We start from the raw sequence: 26,424 nt of genomic DNA, 5'->3' as shown, positions 1-26,424 counted from the left end.
CAGGCACTACCTTCTACAATTGTTGTGTAACAGGCTAGTGATGACACCTTTTGGAGGTGTGCCAGAATATTTTATCAAGACAAATGTTTGCAGAACTCTAGTTTGTTGTTTGAGATTGAGGTGCCAAAACTGTGAAATTTGTTAGAAATTTAGAGTTAAACTAATTTCTCACGTGAGGGGTAGTCTATTTGATCATACATAGTAAATGTCTTGCCCAGCTATTATGATAGTTTTACACTGGTCATTTTATTCCCCTCAACATTTTGGTTGATCTAAGGGCTATTGTTCAAAGCTACTGTTGTAACTTATCAGTGATTCATGCATTTAGTGATACGGGACTACAACAGGGCTATTGCTACAACCCTTCCACATATTTTCACAGAAACCTTTATTTATTTACATTGTTTGTTGTCACAGATATTGAGTCCAGCATGTTCTGTCCTTGGAAAAATAGACCAAAAATTGTTAGTTCCAAAAACAAAGAGCAAAGTTCACCCCAAAACAAATAGGAGAGAAACACCTGGAACATGTTTATTCCCCTGTTAGCAGGATGACTGGTCCATAGTGCTAAGTTAGTCACATTGACAAGGCAGTGACACAGCACAAAGCTGCTCATGGTGTCCTGCGACTCTGGAATACAGCTCTTCAAGATGTTCAGGAATGGGCTGCCGATCATGGGAAGTGAGTTTACTACTCTCTTTAAGTGGACAAACTACTGTAGCTCACTGCTGCATTATTTGGAGCAATGATCGAATACAGAAATGGAATACTCAGTAGGACTGGGTACTGTTCAAGCTTCTGTTGAGATTTTGTGTTTAGGTCTGTTATGTGGTTTGTGAGAGTGGTTCAGAAGCTCTCTGATGCGAAAATTAGACACTAATATTCCTAGGCTTACAGAGGAAACATTTTAAGAGTTTGTGTAGGTGATCAGTAAATGTCATACGGTAACAGCACTTTTTCCGATTTGGGGATGAGGGGAGAAATTGGTGAAATTGGACTGTTGTGTCAGTAATACAGTGAGGGGAAAAAAGTATTTGATCCCCTGCTGATTTTGTACGTTTGCCCACTGACAAAGACATGATCAGTCTATAATTTTAATGGTAGGTTTATTTGAACAGTGGGAGACAGAATAACAACAAAAAAATCCAGAAAAACGCATATCAAAAATGTTATAAATTGATTTGCATTTTAATGAGGGAAATAAGTATTTGACCCCTCTGCAAAACATGACTTACTACTTGGTGGCAAAACCCTTGTTGGCAATCACAGAGGTCAGACGTTTCTTGTAGTTGGCCACCAGGTTTGCACACATCTCAGGAGGGATTTTGTCCCACTCCTCTTTGCAGATCTTCTCCAAGTCATTAAGGTTTCGAGGCTGACGTTTGGCAACTCGAACCTTCAGCTCCCTCCACAGATTTTCTATGGGATTAAGGTCTGGAGACTGGCTAGGCCACTCCAGGATCTTCATGTGCGTCTTCTTGAGCCAGTCCTTTGTTGCCTTGGCTGTGCGTTTTGGGTCATTGTCATGCTGGAATACCCATCCACGACCCATTTTCAATGCCCTGGCTGAGGGAAGGAGGTTCTCACCCAAGATTTGACGGTACATGGCCCCGTCCATCGTCCCTTTGATGCGGTGAAGTTGTCCTGTCCCCTTAGCAGAAAAACACCCCCAAAGCATAATGTTTCCACCTCCATGTTTGACGGTGGGGATGGTGTTCTTGGGGTCATAGGCAGCATTCCTCCTCCTCCAAACATGGCGAGTTGAGTTGATGCCAAAGAGCTCGATTTTGGTCTCATCTGACCACAACACTTTCACCCAATTCTCCTCTGAATCATTCAGATGTTCATTGGCAAACTTCAGACGGGCATGTATATGTGCTTTCTTGAGCAGGGGGACCTTTTGGGCGCTGCAGGATTTCAGTCCTTCACGGCGTAGTGTGTTACCAATTGTTTTCTTGGTGACTATGGTCCCAGCTGCCTTGAGATCATTGACAAGATCCTCCCGTGTAGTTCTGGGCTGATTCCTCACCGTTCTCATGATCATTGCAACTCCACGGGGTGAGATCTTGCATGGAGCCCCAGGCCAAGGGAGATTGACAGTTATTTTGTGTTTCTTCCATTTGCGAATAATCGCACCAACTGTTGTCACCTTCTCACCAAGCTGCTTGGCGATGGTCTTGTAGCCCATTCCAGCCTTGTGTAGGTCTACAATCTTGTCCCTGACATCCTTGGAGAGCTCTTTGGTCTTGGCCATGGTGGAGAGTTTGGAATCTGATTGATTGATTTGCTTCTGTGGACAGGTGTCTTTTATACAGGTAACAAACTGAGATTAGGAGCACTCCCTTTAAGAGTGTGCTCCTAATCTCAGCTTGTTACCTGTATAAAAGACACCTGGGAGCCAGAAATCTTTCTGATTGAGAGGGGGTCAAATACTTATTTCCCTCATTAAAATGCAAATCAATTTATAACATTTTTGACATGCGTTTTTCTGGATTTTTTTGTTGTTATTCTGTCTCTCACTGTTCAAATAAACCTACCATTAAAATTATAGACTGATCATTTCTTTGTCAGTGGGCAAACGTACAAAATCAGGAGGGGATCAAATACTTTTTTCCTTCACTGTAATAATAATAATTTGGTGCATTCGGGAAAGTATTCAGACCCCTTGACTTTTTCCACATTTGTGACTCGTTTCAGGAAACTAGGCGTATGTTGCGCGTCAGTACTTCACAGGAGAGCTATTTGAACAAACTTTTTATTTTTTTTATCAAAATGCGTTTTTTGTCAGAAATGCCTTCTGGAACATATTAACTTTCATGTGCCTTAATAACAAACGTGTATACCATCTGTAAATACGAATAAAATTGTTAAATTACGAGCCTAGATGGTTTAGCCACAGAAAAAGATGGCAACCTTCCCGCTAGCCATGATTGGCTGAGATAATGAGTGGGCTGGACATACAGAGAGATGAGTTCGCATTGTAGCACACTATTTGAGCTGGTCAGTATATGTAGTAGGTAATCATTTCCAAGCAGCTTTAGAAAAAAAGATATCACGTAGTTAAACTGCATAAGTGTTGGTCTCCACTTTCTGGAGCTCGAGTTTTGAAATCAGTGGAATTAGAGTATGATAGCTAAGGGCAACCATGGCATCTGTGACAGAGAGGGAGAAGCATCCATCCATGTATACGGGTAAGATAGTCTAGCGAGCTACATTTTCAGATATTACACGTTTCTAATTTTGTCAGAAAGTCGTTTTCATTTCAAGTTAAAGTGTACTGTTAGCTAGCTAGCTAACATTACGTGTATGATCTGTGTAGTAATATTATTCGTATCTCAGAGCCATTTGCTTTGCTAGTTATAGCCTAATGTTAGCTAGCTACCATTGAACCTGGTTGGTTAGCTACCTGCAGATTCATGCAGGGTAGTAACGTCATGAGTTGGGATTATGGTTCATTGTTTAGCTAGCTGGCTAGCTAGCTACATGTCTTGACAAAATACTGAATGTTCATGATGTCACTGCGACAACTGTTGATAGACGTAGCTGGTAAATTTGCTCAGGCTATCTACTCCTATTTCAGAGCACTCTCATCTGAGTGTGCCAGAGCGCAGAATAACTGACAAATTTACGAACGCTCAACACCTGTTGAATATGGCCGTGTCAGTAAATGGTCAGAGTGAGCTGTTCTCTCATTTGTGTCTGGAAGTAGCTAGCAAGCTAGCCAACGTTAGCCAGTTAGCTAGGGTGCTTGACTGCTGCTGTTAGGACACTGCTCGGATCAACCCTACTCTTCGGCCAGAGCGTCCAGTGTGCGCTCTGAACGCACCTTAAAGAGATGGGCGGGGCTAAAGCTTAAGAGGGTGTGAACGATGCTGAATGGGTGTAGACAAAGAAGAGCTCTCCAGTAGGTGTACCAAAACATTCAAAGGCCATTTTCTCAAAAGTGAGGTTACAAGTTCATCAACTTTCAAAGCATAATTACTTTCCCATTGTTCCTCAGCTGTAGTGTATGATATACCATTTTCTAGCTCTGAGTCTCTACTTTTAGCCAATGTAAAAAACACAATTTCAAATTTTGCTACATAAGATCGAGCCGGTCTGTCACATTTTGTTACATTACAGCCTTATTCAAAAATGGATTAAAATGGTTTTTCCCCTATTCAATCTACACATAATACCCCATAATAACAAAGCATCTTTCCCCTCGATCCTGACTAGTTTCCCAGTCCCTGCCGCTGAAAAACATTCCCACAGCATGATGCTGCCACCACCATGCTTCACTGTAGGGATGGTGCCAGGTTTCCTCCAGACGTGAAGCTTGGTATTCAGGCCAAAGAGTTCAATCTTGGTTTCATCAGACCTGAGAATCTTGTTCTCATGATCTGAGAGTCCTTTAGGTGCCTTTTGGCAAACTCCAATCGGGCTGTCATGTGCCTTTTACTGAGGAGTGGCTTCCGTCTGGCCATTCTACCATAAATGCCTGATTGGTGGAGTGCTGCAGAGATTGTTGTCCTTCTGGAAGGTTCTCCCATCTCCACAGAGGAACTCTGGAGCTCTGTCAGAGTGACCATCGGGTTCTTGGTCACCTCCCTGACCAAGGCCCTTCTCCCCCCCATTGGTCAGTTTGGCCGGAGGGCCAACTCTAGGAAGAGTCTTGGTGGTTCCAAACTTTTTCCATTTAAGAATGATGGAGGCCACTGTGTTCTTGAGGACCTTCAATGCTGCAGAATTCTTTTTTTGGTTCCATTCCCCAGATCTGTGCCTCGACACAATCCTGTCTCAGAGCTCTAGGGACAATTCCTTCGACCTCATGGCTTGGTTTTTGCTCTGACATGCACTGTCAACCTTGGGACCTTTATATAGACAGGTGTGTCCGTTCCAAATTATGTCCAATCAATTGAATTTACCACAGGGGGACTCCAATCAAGTTGTAGAAACATCTCAAGGATGATCAATGGAAACAGGATGCACCTGAGCTCAATTTCGAGTCTCATAGCAAAGGGTCTGAATACTTTTATATAAATAAGGTATTTCTGTTTTACATTTTTTATACATTTGCTAAAATTTCTAAACCTAACTTCTGTAAGTTTAGGAAATATTGCCTTGTGCCTTGAAATTCCGTTACCAAAAACCCACATCTTTAAGATATTTTCTAATTTCTCTCCCTCGTGAGGAGGGAGGATAATGAAGGTTCACAGAAGTAACAAGTAAAGGTAGACCTATCAATTAGTTAGTGTTTTACTGATATCAATTTTGTTTATGAATTATGTGATAACTTGTGTTCCGTTTAATGGAATTTCTGAAAATGTCTGCAATTGAATTGGCTACAATGGAAAATCATAGTAGTGGCAAACCACAGTTTGGTTCAGTCAAGAAAAGTAAAGTATCGTTCAGTATAGCACAGTAGAGTACAGTAAATAAAATAGTACAGTACACAGTAGAGCACAGTAAAGAAAATAGTACAGTACACAGTAGAGCACACTGGAGTTGAGTACACTATAGTGTACTGTATTAAACTATACTCTACTTTACTGTACTGAACTGTATTGTGCTGAACTCTACTGCACTGTGCTGTACTGGTACTCTACTGAGCTCTACTGTGCTGTACTTTGATGTCCAAATTTGTGAAACATCTATGATTGGTTCACATTTGGAGGCTGAGCTCATTAAAATAATAGCCAGTGTGTAGAATAATACCTAAATATGCAAAGGAGGATATTGCATTTTTATACCTTTTGTGTAACTATTCAGGATACACCACCATAATTATGCATTTCTGTATAGTACAGATCAGGGACTCATTATGTATTCCTTTACCGCAATTCCGTTACCGGATGTAAATCCACTTCACCTACTGTAGTTAAATAACCTAAATATATTTTTTGTCACGTCATAGTTGACACTCACATCGTTGAATCTTAATTCGGAGCAGATATTTACGTTTTTGGAAAACGTGGACACAAAAACTGAGGGCGATTTTAATGAAATTCTGTTACCAAACTTTGCGTCTGCACAGTTCTTCCAGTAAATGTTTTTTTATTTTATTTTACGTTTTAGTGTAAATTGTTAAAAGTAGTCCTTGTGCATAGATTTGTATGGTTTGTTAAACTTTTAAATCAATGGTTTTTGTTTGGCATACATTTTAAGTAACAAATCGGTGTCTCCGCGCAATTCCGTTACTGTGGAATTGCCCTCCAGTGTTTTAGCCAAGGCTAGCTAGCTGATGTAATCTTGCCAAATGTGTTGTTTATCCAGGATCTATATAGATTATTTTTTAAAACATCACCAGATGTTTCTGACGTGCCAGTTCCAGCAAGATTTTCTCAATTTCAGATACCAGGGCCAAAAACCCTATATCTATCGATATAGGCCTACCTACTTCAAGATATGTGTATGCATAGACCTATATGACGAAATACATTGTTTGCCAGATAGAATGTGCATTACCCACATTATTACAGTGGTCTAGATGTAATGTAGATGGGCATCAGAAGTTAGTGTGATAGAATATGAAAACATGGCCGTTTAGGCACTCAAACCTACATTTACATTTTAGTCATTTAGCAGACACTCTTATCCAGAGCGACTTACAGTTAGTGAGTGCATACATTTTCATACTGGTCCCACGTGGGAATCGAACCCACAACCCTGGCGTTGCAAGCACCATGCTCTACCAACTGAGCTACACTGGACTACTTGCTTCACATTATTACACCATTGAAATTTAGTCAAGTCAATCAAATGTTCACAATAACATATGGGACAGATATGCCATTTTCTGTCTATTTGTTGTAGACTGGCAAACAATCTGAAAGTGGTCATTTCTTTTTGGGGAACTTTGAATATTTCGCTATTGATAGATCCATGTACACTTGCCTTCAGCCAATGCACTTGCCTCTTATGTAATGCTTAGAATTTTGGGAGAAGCCCACTCTTTGCGATGTGAGTGATTGATTAGTAATGATTAGGATTCATCCACCTATACAGGGTTGGAGACTTGGGTATGTGTCTTGTTATCAGAAAATGGCCCTCAATTTAGATGTAGCCGACTTGTATTACCGACTCTCTTCTTAATAAGCACCTAGAGAGTATTACCTTGGAGGTAATTCTGTGTCCGAGCGTGTGTGTGGTGACGTTGGCCTCACAGATAGGTCCTCAGTGGTGTGTGACAGAGGCCAGTCCATCTGTTATGAGGAGCAGAGCTGCTTATCTTCTCTGTCTTAGCCCTCAGACACAGATTGGCAGAGATGGCTCCTAACAGGTGGCCTACCCAGGGCCCAGTCCACCCCACCTCACCTCGGGGAAGGGAGGACAGTGAGGACACCCTGTCTTGGTACAACCTCTGCTGCAGCCTCTGTTTCCCCGCACATGCAACCGCGGGCCCCTGTTGGGCCCACTAAATATGGACTGCTGTGTTGGTGTTGTCACGTTTTGGCTTGCTTGCGCTCAAGCTCGCCCACATTTTGTTACATTACAGCCTTATTCTAAAATGTATTAAATAAATACAAATTCGCATCAATCTACACACAATACCCCATAATGACAAAGCGAAAACAGGTTTTTAGACATTTTTGCAAATTAATAAAAAATAAAAAATAGAAATACCTTATTTACATAAGTATTCAGACCCTTTGGTATGAGACTCGAAATTGAGCTCAGGTGCATCCTGATTCTATTGATCATGCTTGAGTCCTTGAGTCCACCTGTCTAAATAAGGTTCCACAGTTGACAGTGCATGTCAGAGCAAAAACCAAGCCGTGTGGTCGAAGGAATTGTCCGTAGAGCTCCAAGACAGGATTGTGTCGAGGCACAGATCTGGGGAAGGGTACAAAAAACATTATGCAGCATTGAAGGTCCCTAAGAAATTAGCCCACCCAACTACCTCATCCCTATATTGTTATTTATTTTGCTCTTTTGTACCCCAGTATCTCTATTTGCACATAATCTCTTGCACATCTAGCATTCCAGTGTTAATACTAATTGTAATTATTTTGCACTATAGCCTATTTATTGCCTTACCTCCATAACTTGCTACATTTGCACACACTGTATATATATTTTCTGTTGTATTTTATGACCTTATGTTTTGTTTTACCCCATATGTAACTCTGTGTTGTTGTTTTTATCGCACTGCTTTGCTTTATCTTGGCCAGGTCGCAGTTGTAAATGAGAACTTGTTCTCAACTGGCTTACCTGGTTAAATAAAGGTTAAATAAAATAAAATAAAAATAAGAACACAGTGGCCTCCCTCATTCTTAAATGGAAAAAGTTTGGAACCACCAAGACTCTTACTAGAGCTGGCCGCCCGGCCAAACTGAGAATGGCCTTGGTCAGGGAGGTGACCAAGAACCCAATGGTCACATGAGAAACAAGATTCTCTGGTCTGATGAAACCAAGATTGAACTCTTTGGCCTGAATGCCAAGCGTCACGTCTGGAGGAAACTCGAGGCTGTAATCCCTGCCAAAGGTGCTTCAACAAAGTACTGAGTAAAGGGTTTGAATACTTATGTAAATGTGATATTTCAGTTTTTTTTATTTTTAATACATCCGCAAACATTTCTAAAACCTGTTTTTGCTTTGTCATTATGGGGTATTGTGTGTAGATTGATGAGGGGAAAAAACTATTTAATCTATTTTAGAATAAGGCTGTAAAGTAACAAAATGTGGAAAAAGTAAAGGGGTCTAAATAATTTCCGAATGCACTGTATAAGGGAGGTTACAATTTGACCTCTGTTATAAGACTTGGTGTCTGAAAAGTATTTTGAATAACCTGTTGTCCTTTGTGGGAGCCCTGCGTCCTTTTTCAAATTGATTATTGATTAAACATGGCCCGACTAAAAGTCTGCTGCACACCTTTATGGGAAAATCTTTTTTATTACCGTTTAGCTGGCATCAAATCAATTAATCAATTGATTGTGAATATCGATTTCCAGTATTTCCCTTTTGGTCCAATGTCAGCCAACTACCCATTGTATCGTCCTGGGCAGAGCTAAGCTCCGGCTGGGGAACAGTGTTCTTTTAAAGCCGGGATAAGTGCTTGTCAGGTAGGGTCACCTCAATGATTTCCCCCATGCTGGGAGTGTACTTGGTACAGTCAGTCCAAGTCCATTTGAATTCTGATGAGATATCAGTATGCTCTGGCAGGCTGCTGAAATCCCTGCCTGATTAAGATGTAGGTGCATGGAGGGAGATTTTTCCTTCTCTTTTAACTTCTCCTTTCCCTAATCTCAAAAGATTTCTCCATCCAGGTTGCATCTCAGTCATTTCAATTAGCCTAGACTATCTCTTTCTCCTTGTTTCTTTTCTTGTAGGCCTAGCCGGGGTGATCTGAAAGAACTGCCGGGATTTCTGCCTTATTGCTTTCACCTGTCCAGTAGATCGAAGGGAGAAGAGGACAGGAAGCTACTTTAGACTGACACAGGCTTGCTGGATGGTTGTCCTATTTGCCTCCGTCAGTCACTTGGCCTAGCATCTCATGTGTGGTATCTCTCTAATGGAGCCTTTATTACAGATGCGAGTTGAATGATGTGTTACTCCATCAGAAGAGCACTACTGAAATTGAGTGATGTTCAGTAGGAGCCTCTCTGGGGGTTATTGGCGCCTTGTCATGAGTGTGACTGTTATTTATGGGGTCACGGCTGTTCCAGTTGCTATTTTTGTCAGGACTGAACCGAGCTGTACAGGATTGAACCCTTGGCCAAGGTACAATACACGATATGGGCGATATGGCCAAAATACAATATGACAATATTTGTCTTTTTTTTATTGCGGTATTTGATGTTCGGAATAATACAAATGTTTTATGAGAAGTGCATGACCCTAGAATGGAAACAAATGAATTCGAAGTGGTTTTAATGTGCTTTCTCCATTCTGATTATTTATTCTCAACCAAACTAGGACACAACTGACAGTGAAGTAGTCCAATTTGTGTGGATCCATACTGGTATACAATATATCGCCCAGCCCTATACACGTACATAGATACTCTCACTCTCTCTCTCACACACACACACACACACACACACACACACACACACACACAGACAGAGAGAACACAGAAGTTATGCGAACAGAGGGCCATGGAAAATAATGGAATTGGATGTTGATGTCTTCCTGTTTGCCTACACACAAACCCTGTGACAGTGAATTGTGGAGCGATGGTAGTTAGTTGGTGCCCATGAGGGTCTGTGGACTGAGTCAGATGACTGGCCAGAGTTATTAAACCAGTGAAACTGTAATTTTGGGGCTGGAGAAAGAGAGTATGAGCAGCCTGCTTATTCCCTGTCTAATCCCCCCCACTCCATATGTTTTCACGCTGAAGCAGATACCTTTACTACACAAATTACATAAGCATACAAATATCATTTTAAAACATAATCATTTTGTTTTGCCTATTGCTGCTGGATTAAGATGGATTTAGGCCTATACTAAACCACGTAGCTGGATACTTATCATGGGATTAAGACTGAATTAGGCAAAAAAATTATAATGATATGAACTGAGTTCGGTCCACATTGGCATCGGTTGTGTCACCCAGGGTGGATGAATGTTTGTAACCGTGAAGCCTCCTAGGTAGTGTTTTGTGCATGTGTAGTACTAGCCTAATAGTTGCAGGTTCTTTCTGTTATTGGAAGCTGTGAGTGTGAAATAGTATTTTGAGTGAGAAGTGGCAACAATTTTAAAGGAATACCTGTCAGAAGTTCAGAACTTCTGTAGATTAGATGCTTGGTTTTAACAAGGGAAAATTACATCAAATTTGAGTGTGTTTCACATTCTAATCCATTTGTGACAGGCCTATGTTTTTATTAGATTAGTCTCTGCTTCTTTCTCGCCCTCACACACATGCACACAACATTCTGTAGGCTGTTACATAAAGGCTACAAGCCCACGGTAGGCAGATCAGGAGGATGCAGAGAGACAGGCTGATATAGTGTGCTCCACATCTACAGGTGGCTGGACTGCCTGCTTCTATCTATGCAGTCGCGCCCCCTAGATTACTCTGTGTACTGTAGACACAGACCACCGAAGCAGCATCCAAGAATGCTACCACCAACATGATCAACGGAAATCAATCAAAGCCAAACGTGCTGGCAGAGGGACAACCGAGGTAGGCTTCCCCCGCCTCAACAACAGTGTGGAAACCATTGCTGAATAGCATTTGTAAATTAATTGACCGTTGTTAACTCACTCAGCAGTTTAAAAAGGTGACTGTGCCTTAGCCTGTTTGGTTGTGGCTGTGTAGACGGTATGTTGGATCTAAGCATGCGTCCTCGAGGAAGATGCGGCGGGTCGACTATCGGTCAGTGTTTCAACAACCAGTCAACTGAGACATTCCTCCTTGAAGAGCAATGCTATGTAAGACGGGCTAAAGTAGGCCATGTATGCAGTCTTCCCGGTTAGCTGACTGATTGGCATACCTCTCTTTGAAGGTTCCTGCCTTTCTGCTGACTCAGTCCTCCACATGAATAAGGGCTTCCTTCCTGCGTTTGTTGTGTTTTAAGTGGCTGCCGGGCGCTAATGCTACATGCCATGGCTTCATGATGAGGGCATGCCTGTGTAGCTGCTGTGTGGTAGGTTGTGTGTGGCTGCTGTGTAAGGTCAGGGGTAGAGAGTAGAGCAGCGGGGGTGTCTGTCTAGCTGCACCTCTCTGAGTCGGCCCATGTCACAGCATGGGGTTCGGTGAATGTTCCAGGAAGGACGGGGAAAAAATCGCAGAGCTTCAGTACTCGGGTTAATGAGACCAAAGGCATTTTGCTGCAGCGTCACTGACTGTGTCCCTCAGCAGTCATCGACTAAAAAACACAGTTTTTTATTTTATTTTTATTTTATTTCACCTTTATTTTAACCAGGTAAGCCAGTTGAGAACAAGTTCTCATTTACAACTGCGACCTGGCCAAGATAAAGCAAAGCAGTGCGATTAAAAACAACAACACAGAGTTACATATGGGGTAAACAAAACATAAAGTCAAAAATACAACAGAAAATATATATACAGTGTGTGCGAATGTAGTAAGTTATGGAGGTAAGGCAATAAATAAATAGGCCATAGTGCAAAAATAGTTACAATTTCGTAAATAACACTGGAATGATAGATGTGCAAAAGATTATGTGCAAATAGAGATAATGGGGTGCAAAATAAATAATAATATGAGGATGAGGTAGTTGGGTGGGCTAATTTCAGAATGGCTGTGTACAGGTGCAGTGATCGGTAAGCTGCTCTGACAACTGACGCTTAAAGTTAGTGAGGGAGATAAGAGTCTCCAGCTTGAGAGATTTTTGCAGTTCGTTCCAGTCATTGGCAGCAGAGAACTGGAAGGAATGGCGGCCAAAGGAGGTGTTGTCTTTGGGGATGACCAGTGAGATATACCTGCTGGAGCGCAGACTACGGGTGGGTGTTGCTATGGTGACCAGTGAGCTAAAATAAGACGGGGATTTGCCTAGCAGTGATTTATAGATGACCTGGAGCCAGTGGGTTTGGCGACGAATATGTAGTGAGGGCCAGCCAACAAGAGCGTACAGGTCACAATGGTGGGTAGTATATGGGGCTTTGGTGACAAAACGGATGGCACTGTGATAGACTACATCCAATTTGCTGAGTAGAGTGTTGGAGGCTATTTTGTAAATGACATTGCCGAAGTCAAGGATCGGTAGGATAGTCAGTTTTACGAGGGCATGTTTGGCAGCATGAGGTGAAGGAGGCTTTGTTGCGAAATAGGAAGCCGATCCTAGATCTAACTTTTGATTGGAGATGCTTAATGTGAGTCTGGAAGGAGAGTTTACAGTCTAACCAGACACCTAGATATTTGTAGTTGTCCACATACTCTAGGTCAGACCCGAAGAGAGTAGTGATTCTAGTCAGGTGGGCGGGTGCAAGCAGCGTTCGGTTGAAGAGCATGCATTTAGTTTTACTAGTGTTTTAAATGCAGTTGGAGGCTACGGAAGGAGTGTTGTATGGCGTTGAAGCTCGTTTGGAGGTTTGTTAACACGGTGTCCAATGAAGGGCCAGATGTATACAAAATGGAGTCGTCCGCATAGAGGTGGATCCGAGCGTCACCAGCAGCAAGAGCGACATCATTGATTGAGTTGGCCCGAGAATTGAACCCCATAGAGACAGCCAGAGATCCAGACAACAGGCCCCCTGATTTGACACATTGAACTCTATCTGAGAAGTAGTTGGTGAACCAGGCGAGGCAGTCATTAGAGAAACCAAGGCTATTTAGTCAGCCAATAAGAATGCGGTGGTTGACAGAGTCGAAAGCCTTGGCCAGGTCGATGAAGACTGCTGCGCAGTACTGTCTTTTATCAATCGCGGTTATAATATCGTTTAGGACCTTGAGCGTGGCTGAGGTGCACCCATGACCAGCTCGAAAACCGGATTGCATAGCGGAGAAGGTACGGAGTGGTCGGTGATCTGTTTTGTTAACTCAAATACTTTCGAAAGGCAGGGCAGGATGGATATAGGTCTGTAACAGTTTGGATCTAGAGTATCACCCCCTTTGAAGAGGGGGATGACCGCGGCAGCTTTCCAATCTCTGGGGATCTCAGACGTTACGAAAGAGAGGTTGAATAGGCTAGTAATAGGGGTTGCGACAATTTCGCCGGCTAATTTTAGAAAGAAAGGGTCCAGATTGTCTAGCCCAGCTGATTTGTAGGGGTCCATATTTTTTTAGCTCTTTCAGAACATCAGCTGTCTGAATTTGTGTGAAGGAGAAGTGGGGGGGCATGGGCAAGTTGCAGCGGAGGGTGCAGAGCTGGTGGCCGGGGTAGTGGTAGCCAGGTGGAAAGCATGGCCAGCCGTAGCAAAATGCTTGTTGAAATTCTCGATTATTGTAGATGTATCGGTGGTGACAGTGTTTCCTAGCCTCAGTGCAGTGGGCAGTTGGGAGGAGGTGCTCTTATTTTCCATGGACTTTACAGTGTCCCAAAACCTTTTGGAGTTAGTGCTACAGGATGCAAATTTCTGTTTGGAAAAAGCTAGCCTTTGCTTTCCTAACTGATTGTGTATATTGGTTCCTGACTTCCCTGAAAAGTTGCATATCGCGGGTCTGTTCGATGCTAATGCAGTATGCCACAGGATGTTTTTGTGCTGGTCAAAGGCAGTCAAGTCTGAGGAGAACCAGGGCTATATCTGTTCTTAGTTCTGAACTTTTTGAATGGGGCATGCTTATTTAAGATTGAGAGGAAAGCACTTTTAATGAACAACCAGGCATTCTCTACTGACGGAATGAGGTCAATATCCATCCAGGATAGCCGGCCAGGTCAATTAGAAAGGCCTGCTTCTAAAGTGTTTTAGGGAGCGTTTGACAGTGATGAGGGGTGGTCGTTTGACCGCGGACCCATTACGGACGCAGGCAATAAGGCAGTGATCGCTGAGATCCTGGTTGAAGACAGCGGAGGTGTATTTAGAGGGTACATTTGTCAGGATGATATCTATGAGGGTGCCCATGTTTACAGATTTAGGGTTGTACCTGGTAGGTTTGTTGATAATTTGTGTGAGATTGAGGGCATCTAGTTTAGATTGTAGATTGGCCGGGGTGTTAAGCATATCCCAGTTTAGGTCACCAAGCAGTACGAACTCTGAGGATAGATGGGGGGCAATCAGTTCACATATGGTGTCCAGGGCACAGCTCGGGGCTGAGGGGGGTCTGTAGCAAGCGGCAACAGTGAGAGACTTATTTCTGGAAAGGTGGATTTTTAGAAGTAGAAGCTCAAACTGTTTGGGCACAGAACTGGATAGTACGATAGAGCTCTGCAGGCTATCTCTACAGTAGATTGCAACCCCACCCCCTTTGGCAGTTCTATCGAGACAGAAAATGTTGTAGTTGGGGATGGACATTTCTGAATTTTTGGTGGCCTTCCTAAGCCAGGATTCAGACACTGCTAGAACATCAGGGTTGGCGGAGTGTGCTAACGCAGTGAATAACTCAAACTTAGGGAGGAGGCTTCGGATGTTAACGTGCAAGAAACCAAGGCTTTTACGGTTACAGAAGTCAACAAATGATAACGCCTGGGGAGTAGGAGTGATACTGGGGGCTACAGGGCCTGGGATAACCTCTACATCACCAGAGGAACAGAGGAGGAGTAGAATAAGGATACGGCTAAAGGCTTTAAGTACTGGTCTTCTAGTGCGTTGGGTACAGAGAAAAAAAGGGGCAGATTTCTGGGCGTTGTAGAATAGATTCAGGGCATTATGTACAGACAAGGATATGGAAGGATATGAGTACAGTGGAGGTAAACCTAAGCGTTGGGTAACGATGAAAGAGAGAGCGTCACTGGAGGCACCAATTGAGTCGGTCTCTGCGTGTATGGGTGGTGGGAAAAAGGAGCTATCTAAGGCAGGTTGAGCTGGGCTGGGGGATCTACAGTGAAATAGTACAATAAGAAATAACCGAAACAGCAATAAGCAAGGCATATTGACATGGGAGAGAGGCATAAAGCAATCACAGGTGTTATTCGAGAGAGCTAAGACAACAGCTGGTAATGGCGACAAAGTTTGGGCTGAGGCTAAACATAAACAGGATTCGGTACCGTATAAAGGAACAGTCCGGCAGGCATCAGCTGTATAGCTGAGTTATCATAAGGTCCGGTGAACAGCAATAGGAGCGTTCGGGGGCTGCTACAGCACTGGCGAGCAAGAGGCCACGGCTTGCGTGTGCTAGCGGGCCGAGGCTAGCAGATGGATCTTCGTGGTCGACGTCGTAACGGGAAGCCTGTTGAAACCACATCAGACGATTTCGTCGGCAGACCAGTCGTGTTGGATCGGCGGAGTTCCGTGTCAACACTAGGAGGTCCCGTCCGGTTGACAGAGAGGTAGATAGCCGGGAGATGGGCCTGGCTCGAGGCTAGCTCAGGGCTGATTAGCCAACAACTACATCCATTTGGTTGCAGCTAGCTAGTTGCGATGATCCGGTATTAAAGGTCCAGTGATTCAGTGATTCCGGCAGAAAAACCGATATGTTCTGGGTCGATAACGAGCTGTGCAGACAGTGCAGATTGGCCGATAATAGTCCAGGCTAGAGCTGGCTGGTAGGTAGTGCAGGCCACGGACAATGGTGAAAAACCGTTAACGGTGGCTAATAGCAAGTAGCTAGTTAGCTGGCTACTCCCGTCTGGTAGACAGAGAGGTAGATAGCCGGGATATGGGCCTGGCTCGAGGCTAGCTCAAGGCTAACTGGTGCTTGCTTCGGGGGCAGCGGTGATTAGCTAGCAGCAACATCCATCCGGTTGCGGCTAGCTAGTTGCGATCCGGTGTTAATGTCCAGTGATTCAGTTATTCCGGCAGAAAATCTGATGTTCTGGGTGAAAACCGCTAACGGTGGCTAATAGCAAGTAGCTAGTTAGCTGGCTAGCTAGTTTCAACTGGAGATTCTAGATAAATGGTAAGTCAATAATAGAATCCGTTCCACATTGAGTGAGGCGGGTTGCAGGAAAGTATATTTTGTAGAAGGATGAAAAGTGTGATAGGGAAATATGTACGAAAAAAAAAAAAAGGCTATTTACACGGACACACAACAAAGAACACGACCGCACTGCTACGCCATCTTGGAAAGTATCTCTGGGATAAGTGTTGAGCATCATTGTTATAGGGCTTAGTCTGACTGCTCTTTTAAAATGTGTCGATCATAAAATTGTTAAGCAATGAAGAAGTGGCGGTGAATAGCCAAAGTGAGCTAGCCTATTTACAGAAAAAGCTGCTTGGCAACAATTACTATTTGTCACAATGAAAGCTCAAATTCCGGTTATCATTCACATCTTCTCTAGTAGATGGCGCCCCAACTGATTTTGCTGTCTTATTTTCTGTCTTTCTCCCCTCAGTCACACCTGATCTGGTCCCGGAATCCCTGGTACCACCCGTGGTGCCTTCCCTGCCCTCAGCACGGGCCCGGCCTGCCCTGCACAGGCCCCGTAGGCGCAGCGGCAACAACAGCAGCAGCGGAGGCGACCCCACCAGGCCGTGGCCCTTGGGCCCGGCAGTCCCCAGAGGAAGCATGGAGGTGGGCATGCGCGTGGTGCGCGGCCTGGACTGGAAGTGGGGGAACCAGGACGATGGTGACGGCCACGTGGGCACGGTGGTGGAGATCGGGCGGCAGGGCAGCACGACCACGCCCGACAAGACGGTGGTGGTGCAGTGGGACAGCGGCACACGCACCAACTACCGCACAGGCTACCAAGGCTCCTACGACCTGCTGCTCTACGACAACGCCCAGATCGGTGAGCATTGAGCCCTGAGAACCCCACCACAGCTGTTTACACACATATAAGTTACACTATATATACAAAAGTATGTGGACACCCCTTCAAAGTAATGGATTTTGCTATTTCAGCCACACCCGTTGCTGACGGTGTATAAAATCGAGCACACAGCCATGCAACCTCCATAGACAAACATTGGCACTAGAATGGCCTTACTGAAGAGCTCAGTGACTTTCAACCGCGCACAAGTCTAAGATCACCATACGCAATGCCAGTGGTGTAAAGCTCGCCGCCATTGGAGCAGTGGAAACACGTTCTCTGGAGTGATGAATCACGTTTCACCATCTGGCAGTCTGACGGACTAATCTGGGTTTGGCGATGCCAGGAGAACGCTACCTGCCCGAATGGATAGTGCCAACTGTAAAGTTTGGTGGAGGTGGAATATTGGTCTGGGGCTGTTTTTCATGGTTCGGGCTAGGCCCCTTAGTTCCAGTGAAGGGAAATCTTAACGCTACAGCATATAATGACATTCTAGACGATTCTGTGCATCCAACTTTGTGGCAACAGTTCGGGGAAGGCCCTTCAGCATGACAATGCCCCCATGCACAAAACGAGGTCCATACAGAAATGCTTTGTCGAGATCGGTGTGGAAGAACTTGACTGACCTGCACAGAGCCCTGACCTCAACCCAGTCGAACACCTTTGGGATGAATTGGAATGCCGACTGCGAGCCAGGCCTAATCGCCCCACATCAGTGCCCGACCTCACTTATGCTCTTGTGGCTGAGTGGAAGCAAGTCCCCGCAGCAATGTTCCAATATCTAGTGGAAAGCCTTCCCAGAAAAGTGGAGGCAGTTATAGCAGCAAAGGGGGGACCAACTCCATATTAATTCCCATGATTTTGGAATGAGATGTTTGACGAGCAGGTGTCCACATACTTTTGGTCATGTAGTGTATGTACTTGTTAGGGATGGGCATTTGAAATTATTTCACTATTAAAATAATATGGATATTTTGGGGATATCCGGGTAGTCAAACTTCAAAAAAATGAATGCTCTCAACTCTCTTGACCAATCAGAATGACCCACATGCACATGGCAGAGGTAAACAGTGGACAGGATGCTTTTCTCTGTAGCTTTTGGCTAAAAGCAACAGTGAAAGAGAAGTTTGACGGTAGAACTGATTCTGTTATGAAAATGTTTTCTAGTGAGTTTTGCATTGATCTGTGTCAGGTCTTGTGGAAACTCTGTTAGTTGCGCGCCTGTAATTGCTATTTGAAGCGGGGAAATAGCATACCGAGGTCAGTGCATACTGGAGGGTAAATGCGCAACAGTAGCACAACGCAGTTTATAAAAACTACATTCAAAAGTTTGTTTTGTTAAGTATTTCAAATGTCATGGTATATCCCTGAAGGTAACAATGCCATAAGGATAATCTAATTTAATTTATAGCAAAGCTTTTTCATTGTCAAAATAGGCCTACAATTATTTTTCTCTCCAAAAATGCAAACTCACTCAAGTAATCGAAACTAATGTCCATTCGGATATCCGGATATTCGATTAACCGTGCCCATCCCTAGTACTTGTGTGTAAAACAACCTACTGTACATTTATTATATAAAACCATATTCATTAAGACCGGGATTCAATCCGATCCGCCTTAGAACCATGTTATAGCAAGCTTGACATTTAAAGGTAATTTCCGATTGAGGCAACATGCACAGCGTTTACCGTGAATGCTATGTCTGCGAACGAAATTGCCTTTAAAAGCATAGTTGTCGGCTGTCCAGTGCACTTTGCTCTGAATTGAATCCCGGCTTTTTAACTATATTCAAGTTTCATGTACTTTTTTTTATATCTTTTTTTTTTTTTTGGTATTTATGTCTCATCTCTGTGACTCAAGCAAGCTTCCTCAAGCTCATGTTTACTTAGCATCGCAGAGCAAAGGGCATCTTTCTCCATCTCCATTTCCATTTCCCTCGACTCAAACAGAGAGACAGGCGATACAGCCCTGTTTTAGAATCGAATGCCAAGTGCTAATGCAGGATTCATCTGCATTTTGCTCCATTAAAGACAGCATTTTTCTGCCTCAGAAGCCAATAAGGCTTCAATTTTAGCCTAGAAAAAGGGGGAGAAGGAGAGTCAAAAGAAGAGAAAGGGAGAGGGGTGAGGAAGAGCATTATCTCTCGACATCTCTTTCATCAGTCAAAGCGTCTCATTTACTGGGCTGGCTTGTCTTGACCTCCTTCCACCTCTCTCTGACTCTCTCGCTCTCTCTCCCCTTTTCTCTGTCTCAGGTGTGCGCCACTCCAACATAATCTGTGACAGCTGCAAGAAGCATGGCATCATGGGGATGCGCTGGAAGTGTAAGGTGTGCTTTGACTACGACCTGTGCACGCAGTGTTACATGAACAACAAGCACGACCTGGGCCACGCCTTTGAACGCTATGAGACCGCCCACTCCCAACCGTGAGTACCATGGTCACCCCCCCAAATCTTTTCTCAAGAATTACGCCTTCATGTAGTGCAATACAACCAGTATTATACAGACACAGGCTTATCATCTGGCCAGGAGCTAAAACACTATATGGGAGAATGGTACTTAAGCAAATATGTTCAGTAATGCCACGCAGAATACTGTTGGCCAATAGTACAGTAATTCCTTATGTGGAATCAATTCCCTCTTATCTGCCATTGTCACATTGCATTGCATAATTACAGTTTCCTCAAGTGAGTGAAGGCTTTTGAGTTCATAGACATTGCGAAAGACATTAGGGCAAAATAAAGAGGAACTGTGTCAGAGAACAATCTCACCAAACCTTCAATGGCTGTATGTCACTGCTGCTTAGGTTTAGGGCTATTCAATCAAAACAGGTTGTCCGGTTTTTAGAGGTAAAGTAGCCTGAACTACTGAATGAATGAGTCTTCATCTTGACATGCAAAAAAAGTAAATAAGCGGTTTGGATAGTAGGACCCCTAGTTGAAATTATTCTCTAATATCGAGAAGATAGAGAAAATGTATTTGTCACTGACGGTCAGCTCTCATATTCTGTACTGTACAATACAGTCTGCCAGAGGCTCCTTCCCCTCTCACTTTGACTCCCGCTTCAGTTTCTCTACGGTATTGATTTCACATTGGGCCTGTATGCTGTTATAAGATCTGATTTTAAACCTAACTGCTTTATGTCACGTCAAGAGTTAAGTCTGGACTTCAGGACTTGAAAGCTGACGGGAGAGTAAACACAAGGCTAAATGTTGGATTTCTGTCCTTTGAAAACACTAGTGGACAGCAGTGTGCCCCAAGAAGACTACTATAAGATCTAATCGTCTTATCGGTCTTGTTATTTTGAGGATGTTTACAAACTACTCAGCCCCACCGTAGGACTTACACTCACTACCTTACGAGACCGCAAATCTCAACCTTTAATAGATGTATATCTTCTACTTATATCACTGGCTTCAGTAAGAAGCTTGATACATCTGGTGGGTGTGTTGATCCGATTTGAGAGTAGTAAACATACAGACCACCACGCTCCCGCTTTGTTTTGAGGGAAACAAAAGCCCATTATTTGGTTAGTTCACCATTTATGAAATTACTTCCACAAACACATTAACTTCTCTATATCAACAAACAGTACAGAGAGGTAAAGGCAAATGCAGGATTAGATATCGCAGTAGTTGAATCCTGTGCATGAATGATGGAGGTTATGAAATGCAACGATTCGTTGCTTTTGACCCAAAACGGCTGATGGTTAACACATGTTTAGTGCATGTGGTCCATACAGGAATTGAACCAACAACTCCTGAACATGCCCTGATCTGGACCACAAAATAACAGCGGAAATGTTCAAATTTGAAGTGGATCTCTGGACTCTGAAGGGATCTCTGTCACCCCAATACAAACACGTTATGAAGCTCAGAGCCATCTCTCTGAGACATCTTTAAGCATGAATGGAGTAGTTAGTCTAAAGTGGAATGAAAGAATGTCACTCAGCTGAAGTCAGTGGGCCTGCAGTGATGTGATAGACCCTTCAGACATCTCTGGCCTTGGCTAGAGAGGACAGCAATGTGATGAGTGGAGGGCAGACGTGGCAAGGAAAACCACTCAGAGTGAACAGACGGGCTCTTACGCAACCCGCATCCCGATGGAGAACATTTATTACGCTGATTCTACGAATGTTTTCCCGCCGTGACCACTGAGGATTCTGAGAAACAGACGTCGTCCACAATGATACAAAGAACCATTGATGGTCTTTCTCAGTTCTGTTTAGGCCTCGCTACTTTAGAGAAGCCCACTGAATATGCATCAATTTATTTGAACTATGACTCCCATTGGCGTCATTCTGAATTCGCTACATTGGGGTCAGGCGGGACTCTGAACGAGTTTCAGTTCTCCTTTGGCCAAATACGCCATATGCATGAAATTTAGCCAGTCATTTATATTTCAACACCTCATCATACTATAACTCATCCATACTTCATTAGATCATGCCATGAGCATTTTAGACATACTCCAGCAGCTTACACAATACACACACAACATTCCACCCATACCATACAAGCTTATTATGGGACGTTGCATTCGTCTTTCAAAAAGCTTATCTGTATTACGTTTCATTATGAATTAAACAGCATATCGATAGAACAGCCCCTGCTATGGTTAATGAATGGAGATACAGGAGGAGGTAAAGGTAGACAATGGTGACTAAATTAGCCAACGTTTATATCCAACCATTGGATCCCAATTCTGATTTATATGTACTGTTGATGTCATTTATTACACACCGTGAAGTAGGGTTGAGCGATATATCGAATGAATTATAATGTATTATATTACGCAATATGCCTGTATCGCAATAATCATTTTTTTAAAAGTGTTTGTCCGCTTGTACTCGTATTGTCTTTTTGATTCCTTCGCTCCTTCTGTGCTGTGTGCAATGACTGTAGGCTCTGTGCACCTTCCTATTTACACACACCAAGCCCCTCCCCAAAATCACTTCTTCCTCTCTGACAAGCGGTTTAAACTCGCTATTTGCATTTGATATTTGGTCCAACAGAATCGGTCATATGGACACCAAAACACATTGAGACATTTATTTTACTGTAACAGAGGAGAAGTTAACAATACCCTTTTTATATCTTAACTCCTCAAATTGTGCAGAGCAGACACTATTCAAACGGGAGTGTCAATAAACATTGATTCTGTAAAATTCATGCTCCGTTTGTGGCGCGTGACATTGCTGTACCACGTACCGCTAGCAGCATTATAAGGCAAAGACTGTTATATGGCGCCGACAGCCAAGGCAGCTCTGCTTCTAGCTCTTAACCAACTTTGCAGTATTTAGATTTTTGGGTGTTATTTCTTACATTATTAGCCCAGAACTTTTTTGTGTTATTACATACAGCCGGAAATAACTTTTGGATATCAGAGCGGCGGTAACTCTACGACCAGGAATACGGCGTCTCTTCTGGCCACCCTTCGGGTGCTTCCAAGAAGAAGCTCTGACGACCTCTCTCGTCAAAGGCACGGTCGGGACCTCTGGCTCCGCAGGAGGGGTGGGGCCCGCTTCTCTGCTGCTGGAAGTCGCTGCATGGCGCCGTGCACGACGCCTCGCTGTAGACCCCTGTCTACTTGAGGCGGTGGAGCTTGACGGTCGTTTCGGTGCAGGGCCGAGTCTTCCTGCCAGTGGCAGATGTCTGGCCAGCTGCTTCCTCTCCTCGTCAAGTCTCATAAAACGCTCCGTCGCATCTTTGACGGCGACCCCAAACAGGCCGTCGTCAGAGATGGGGGCGTTCAGTAACGCGGCTCTGTCTGTCTCTTTCATGGCTGTCATAGACAGCCAAAGGTGTCGTTCCACCACCACTGAAGTGGCCATGGACCTCCCCGCACACACAGCTGATGCCTGCGTTAAGTGGAGAATAGCGGCAGAAATTCTGGACGCCTCTTCCACTTCCTCCCCAGTGAGCTCAGACTTACCCGTTGTTAGGCGGGACAGAGAGGCTGCTAGGAGGGCAATATTATTCGCCGCTGCAACGGCCTGGGCTCCCAACACGAAGGACTTCTCAACCAGCTGTGCTGTGAGTCGGTCCTTCTGTGTGGGTAGAACGGCTTTCTTGGACGAGGGCCAGGGACCCGAACCCGGCACGAGATACGCAGCCAGGGCGCTCTCAAGCCTAGGGATTCCCCTTGAAAAGCCCTGCTGTCTGCCTTCTACTCTGGTGAATGGGAGGTACGCCTTAGCCGGCGAACTCACCGCTAAAGGTGCCTCCCATGAGCCCTCCACATACTTACCAAGCGAGGGCATGGTCGGTGCCAGAGGCTCCGCCGCCCTCCTGGGCCTGGAATAAGGACCGCCTCCATCATATCCACTTCCGGGTTGGAGTGAATGGGGGGTAGCTTAATCTGCAGGCGCTCGGCAGCCCTCTCGATAAGCCCTGGAAAGTCAGAGCGCAGAGAGGCTGTGGCGTATGATGTGGCTGCTGAATTCTCAGAGCCCGCATCATCATCGCCCAGGGAAGAAAAAGACCTCGCCCTTTCCAATGGAAATGGGGTCTTAATATCATGGGTCAGAGGGATGGATTGTTCCGCTGGAATATCCATCTCTTCCCCAATATCCCTGTCATCTCCTGAGTCAGCGCCCTCAGATGATGCCTCAGAAGCTGAGGCTAACACTGATAGCACATCCTCAAGAGGAATATCCTCCCTAAAAAATGCCCAACGCTTCTTCCTCTCTTTCAATGAAAGGAGGACGCAGCTGGCGCATAGTGGAGGATCTATGAGGCCGTCCCTGGCGTGCTGTGACCCTAGACACACGAAACATAAGTCATGGGGGTCAGCAGCCACCATAGAGGAACAGCGACATTGAGCTCTGAAAATAGCTTTTGGGGGTGGAAAATCTCCTGGTGTGCTCATTTTAGGACAATGTCGATGATCTGGAAAATCGACTGTGTTTTCTTCATCCTGAGTCTTCGTCTTCTTATTGGCTTCTTCAGTCCAGTCCAGTCGCTGAAGATAATGGGAGGCTGATTGAGGGGAAGCGTCCCCTCTTATAGGGACACCTGTACTCCTATTGGCTGCAGGTGTGTGCATAATTTTGTCTCAGGCTGTTAGCTGCCTAGGCAGCGGGGTAAACCAATAGGAGTAGAGCTCCCCTATGGGGCAGAGCTCCTCGATATAGAACTCTCCGGGAAGAAGAACGGCTGTGGTGTATATTTCATGATTAACTGCTCATAGTGTGATTGTGATAACATACAGAAACTCAAGTCCTTTTATTCACCCGACCTAGAATACCTCACAATCAAATGCCGACCATATTACCTCCCAAGAGAATTCTCTTCGGTTATAGTCACAGCCGTGTATATTCCCCCTCAAGCCGATACCACGACGGCCCTCAAGGAACTACACTGGACATTGTGCAAACTGGAAACCACATATTCTGAGGCCGCATTTATTTATAGCAAACTTGAGGAAAACTCTACCGAAGTTCTATCAACACATTGACTGTAGAACTCGTGCTGCTAAAACACTCGACCACTGCTACTCCCCCTTCCTGGATGCCTACAAGGCCCTCCCCGCCCTCCCTTTGGCAAATCAGATCACGACTCCATTTTGCTCCTCCCTTCCTATAGGCAGAAACTCAAACAGGAAGTACCCGTGCTAAGGTCTATTCAATGCTGGTCTGACCAATCGGAATCAATGCTTCAAGATTGTTTTGATCATGCGGACTGGGATATGTTCCGGGTAGCCTCTGAGAATAATATTGACGTATACATGGACACAGTGACTGAGTTCATCAAGAAGTGTATAGGGGTTGTTGTTCCCACTGTGACTATTAAAACCTACCCAAATCAGAAACTGTGGATAGATGGCAGCATTCGCTCAAAACTGAAACCGCAAACCACCGCATTTAACCATGGCAAGGCGACTGGGAATATGGTTGAATACAAACAGTGTAGTTATTCCCTCCGTAAGGCAATCGAACAGGCAAAACGTCATTACATAGACAAAGTGGAGTCGCAATTCAACAGCTCAGACACGAGACGTATGTGGCAGGGTCTACAGACAATCACGGATTACAAAGGGAAAACCAGCCATGTCGCGGACACCGACGTCTTGCTCCCGGACAAGCTAAACACCTTCTTCGCCCGCTTTGAGGATAACACAGTGCCACTGACGCGGCCCGCTCCCAAGGACTGTGGGCTCTCGTTCTCCGTGGCCGACGTGAGTAACACATTTAAGCGTGTTAACCCTCGCAAGGCTGCTGGCCCAGACGGCATTCCTAACTGCGTCCTCAGAGCATGCGCAGACCAGCTGGCTGGAGTGTTTACGGACATATTCAATCTCTCCCTATCCCAGTCTGCTGTCCCCACTTGCTTCAAGATGCCCACAATTGTTCCTGTACCCAAAGGTAAGTGAACTAAATTACTATCGCTGCATAGCACTCACTTCTGTCATAATGAAGTGCTTTGAGAGGCTAGTTAAGGATCATATCACCTCTACCTTACCTGACACCCTAGACCCACTTCAATTCGCATACTGCCCCAATAGATCCACAGACGATGCAATCGCCATCGCACTGTACACCGCCCTAACCCATCTGGACAAGAGGAGTACCTATGTAAGAATGCTGTTCATTGACTGTAGCTCAGCCTTCAACACCATAGTGTTCTCCAAGCTCGTCATTAAGCTCGGGGCCCTGGGTCTGAACCCTGCCCTGTGCAACTGGGTCCTGGACTTCCTGACGGGCCGCCCCCAGGTGGTGAAGGTAGGAAACAACACCTCCACTTCGCTGATCCTCAACACAGGGGCCCCACAAGGGTGCGTGCACGCGCAGCCCCCTCCAGTACTCCCTGTTCACCAATGATTGCGTGGCCAGGCACGCCTCCAACTCAATCATCAAGTTTGCAGACGACACAATAGTAGTAGGCTTGATTACCAACAATGACGAGACCGCCTACAGGGAGGAGGTTAGGGCCCTGGAGGAGTGGTGCCAGGAAAATAACCTCTCCCTCAACATCAACAAAATGAAGGAGCTGATTGTGGACTTCAGGAAACAGCAGAGGGAGCACGTCCCTATCCACATCGACGGGACCGACCGCAGTGGAGAAGGTGAAAAGCTTCAAGTTCCTCGGCATACACATAGCTGACAATCTGAAATGGACAGTGTGGTGAAGAAGGCGCAACAGGAGGCTGAATAAATTTGTCTTGGCCCCTAAGACCCTCACAATCTTTT

At 44.7% G+C, this 26,424-nt stretch overlaps 1 protein-coding gene across 3 annotated transcripts in view; it reads left to right on the top strand.

Moving 5' to 3' along the window:
* Positions 1–556: 556 nt before the first annotated feature.
* LOC121538434 (E3 ubiquitin-protein ligase MIB2) overlaps positions 557–26,424 on the top strand; it is a 78,354-nt gene continuing 52,486 nt past the window's right edge. For all 3 annotated transcript variants that reach the window (XM_041846430.2, XM_041846428.2, XM_041846427.2), the window contains exons 1-3: positions 557–681; positions 16,816–17,211; positions 19,489–19,660. In XM_041846430.2, the coding sequence (XP_041702364.2) occupies positions 615–681; positions 16,816–17,211; positions 19,489–19,660 (635 nt within the window). In that variant the 5' untranslated portion in view covers positions 557–614. The remainder of the gene's footprint in view (positions 682–16,815; positions 17,212–19,488; positions 19,661–26,424) is intronic.

This window comes from Coregonus clupeaformis, chromosome 24 (genome assembly GCF_020615455.1).
Source record: "Coregonus clupeaformis isolate EN_2021a chromosome 24, ASM2061545v1, whole genome shotgun sequence".
Lineage (NCBI taxonomy): Eukaryota > Metazoa > Chordata > Actinopteri > Salmoniformes > Salmonidae > Coregonus > Coregonus clupeaformis.
Note: the sequence above shows the minus strand (reverse complement) of the source record. Positions and strands in the feature narration are given on the sequence as shown.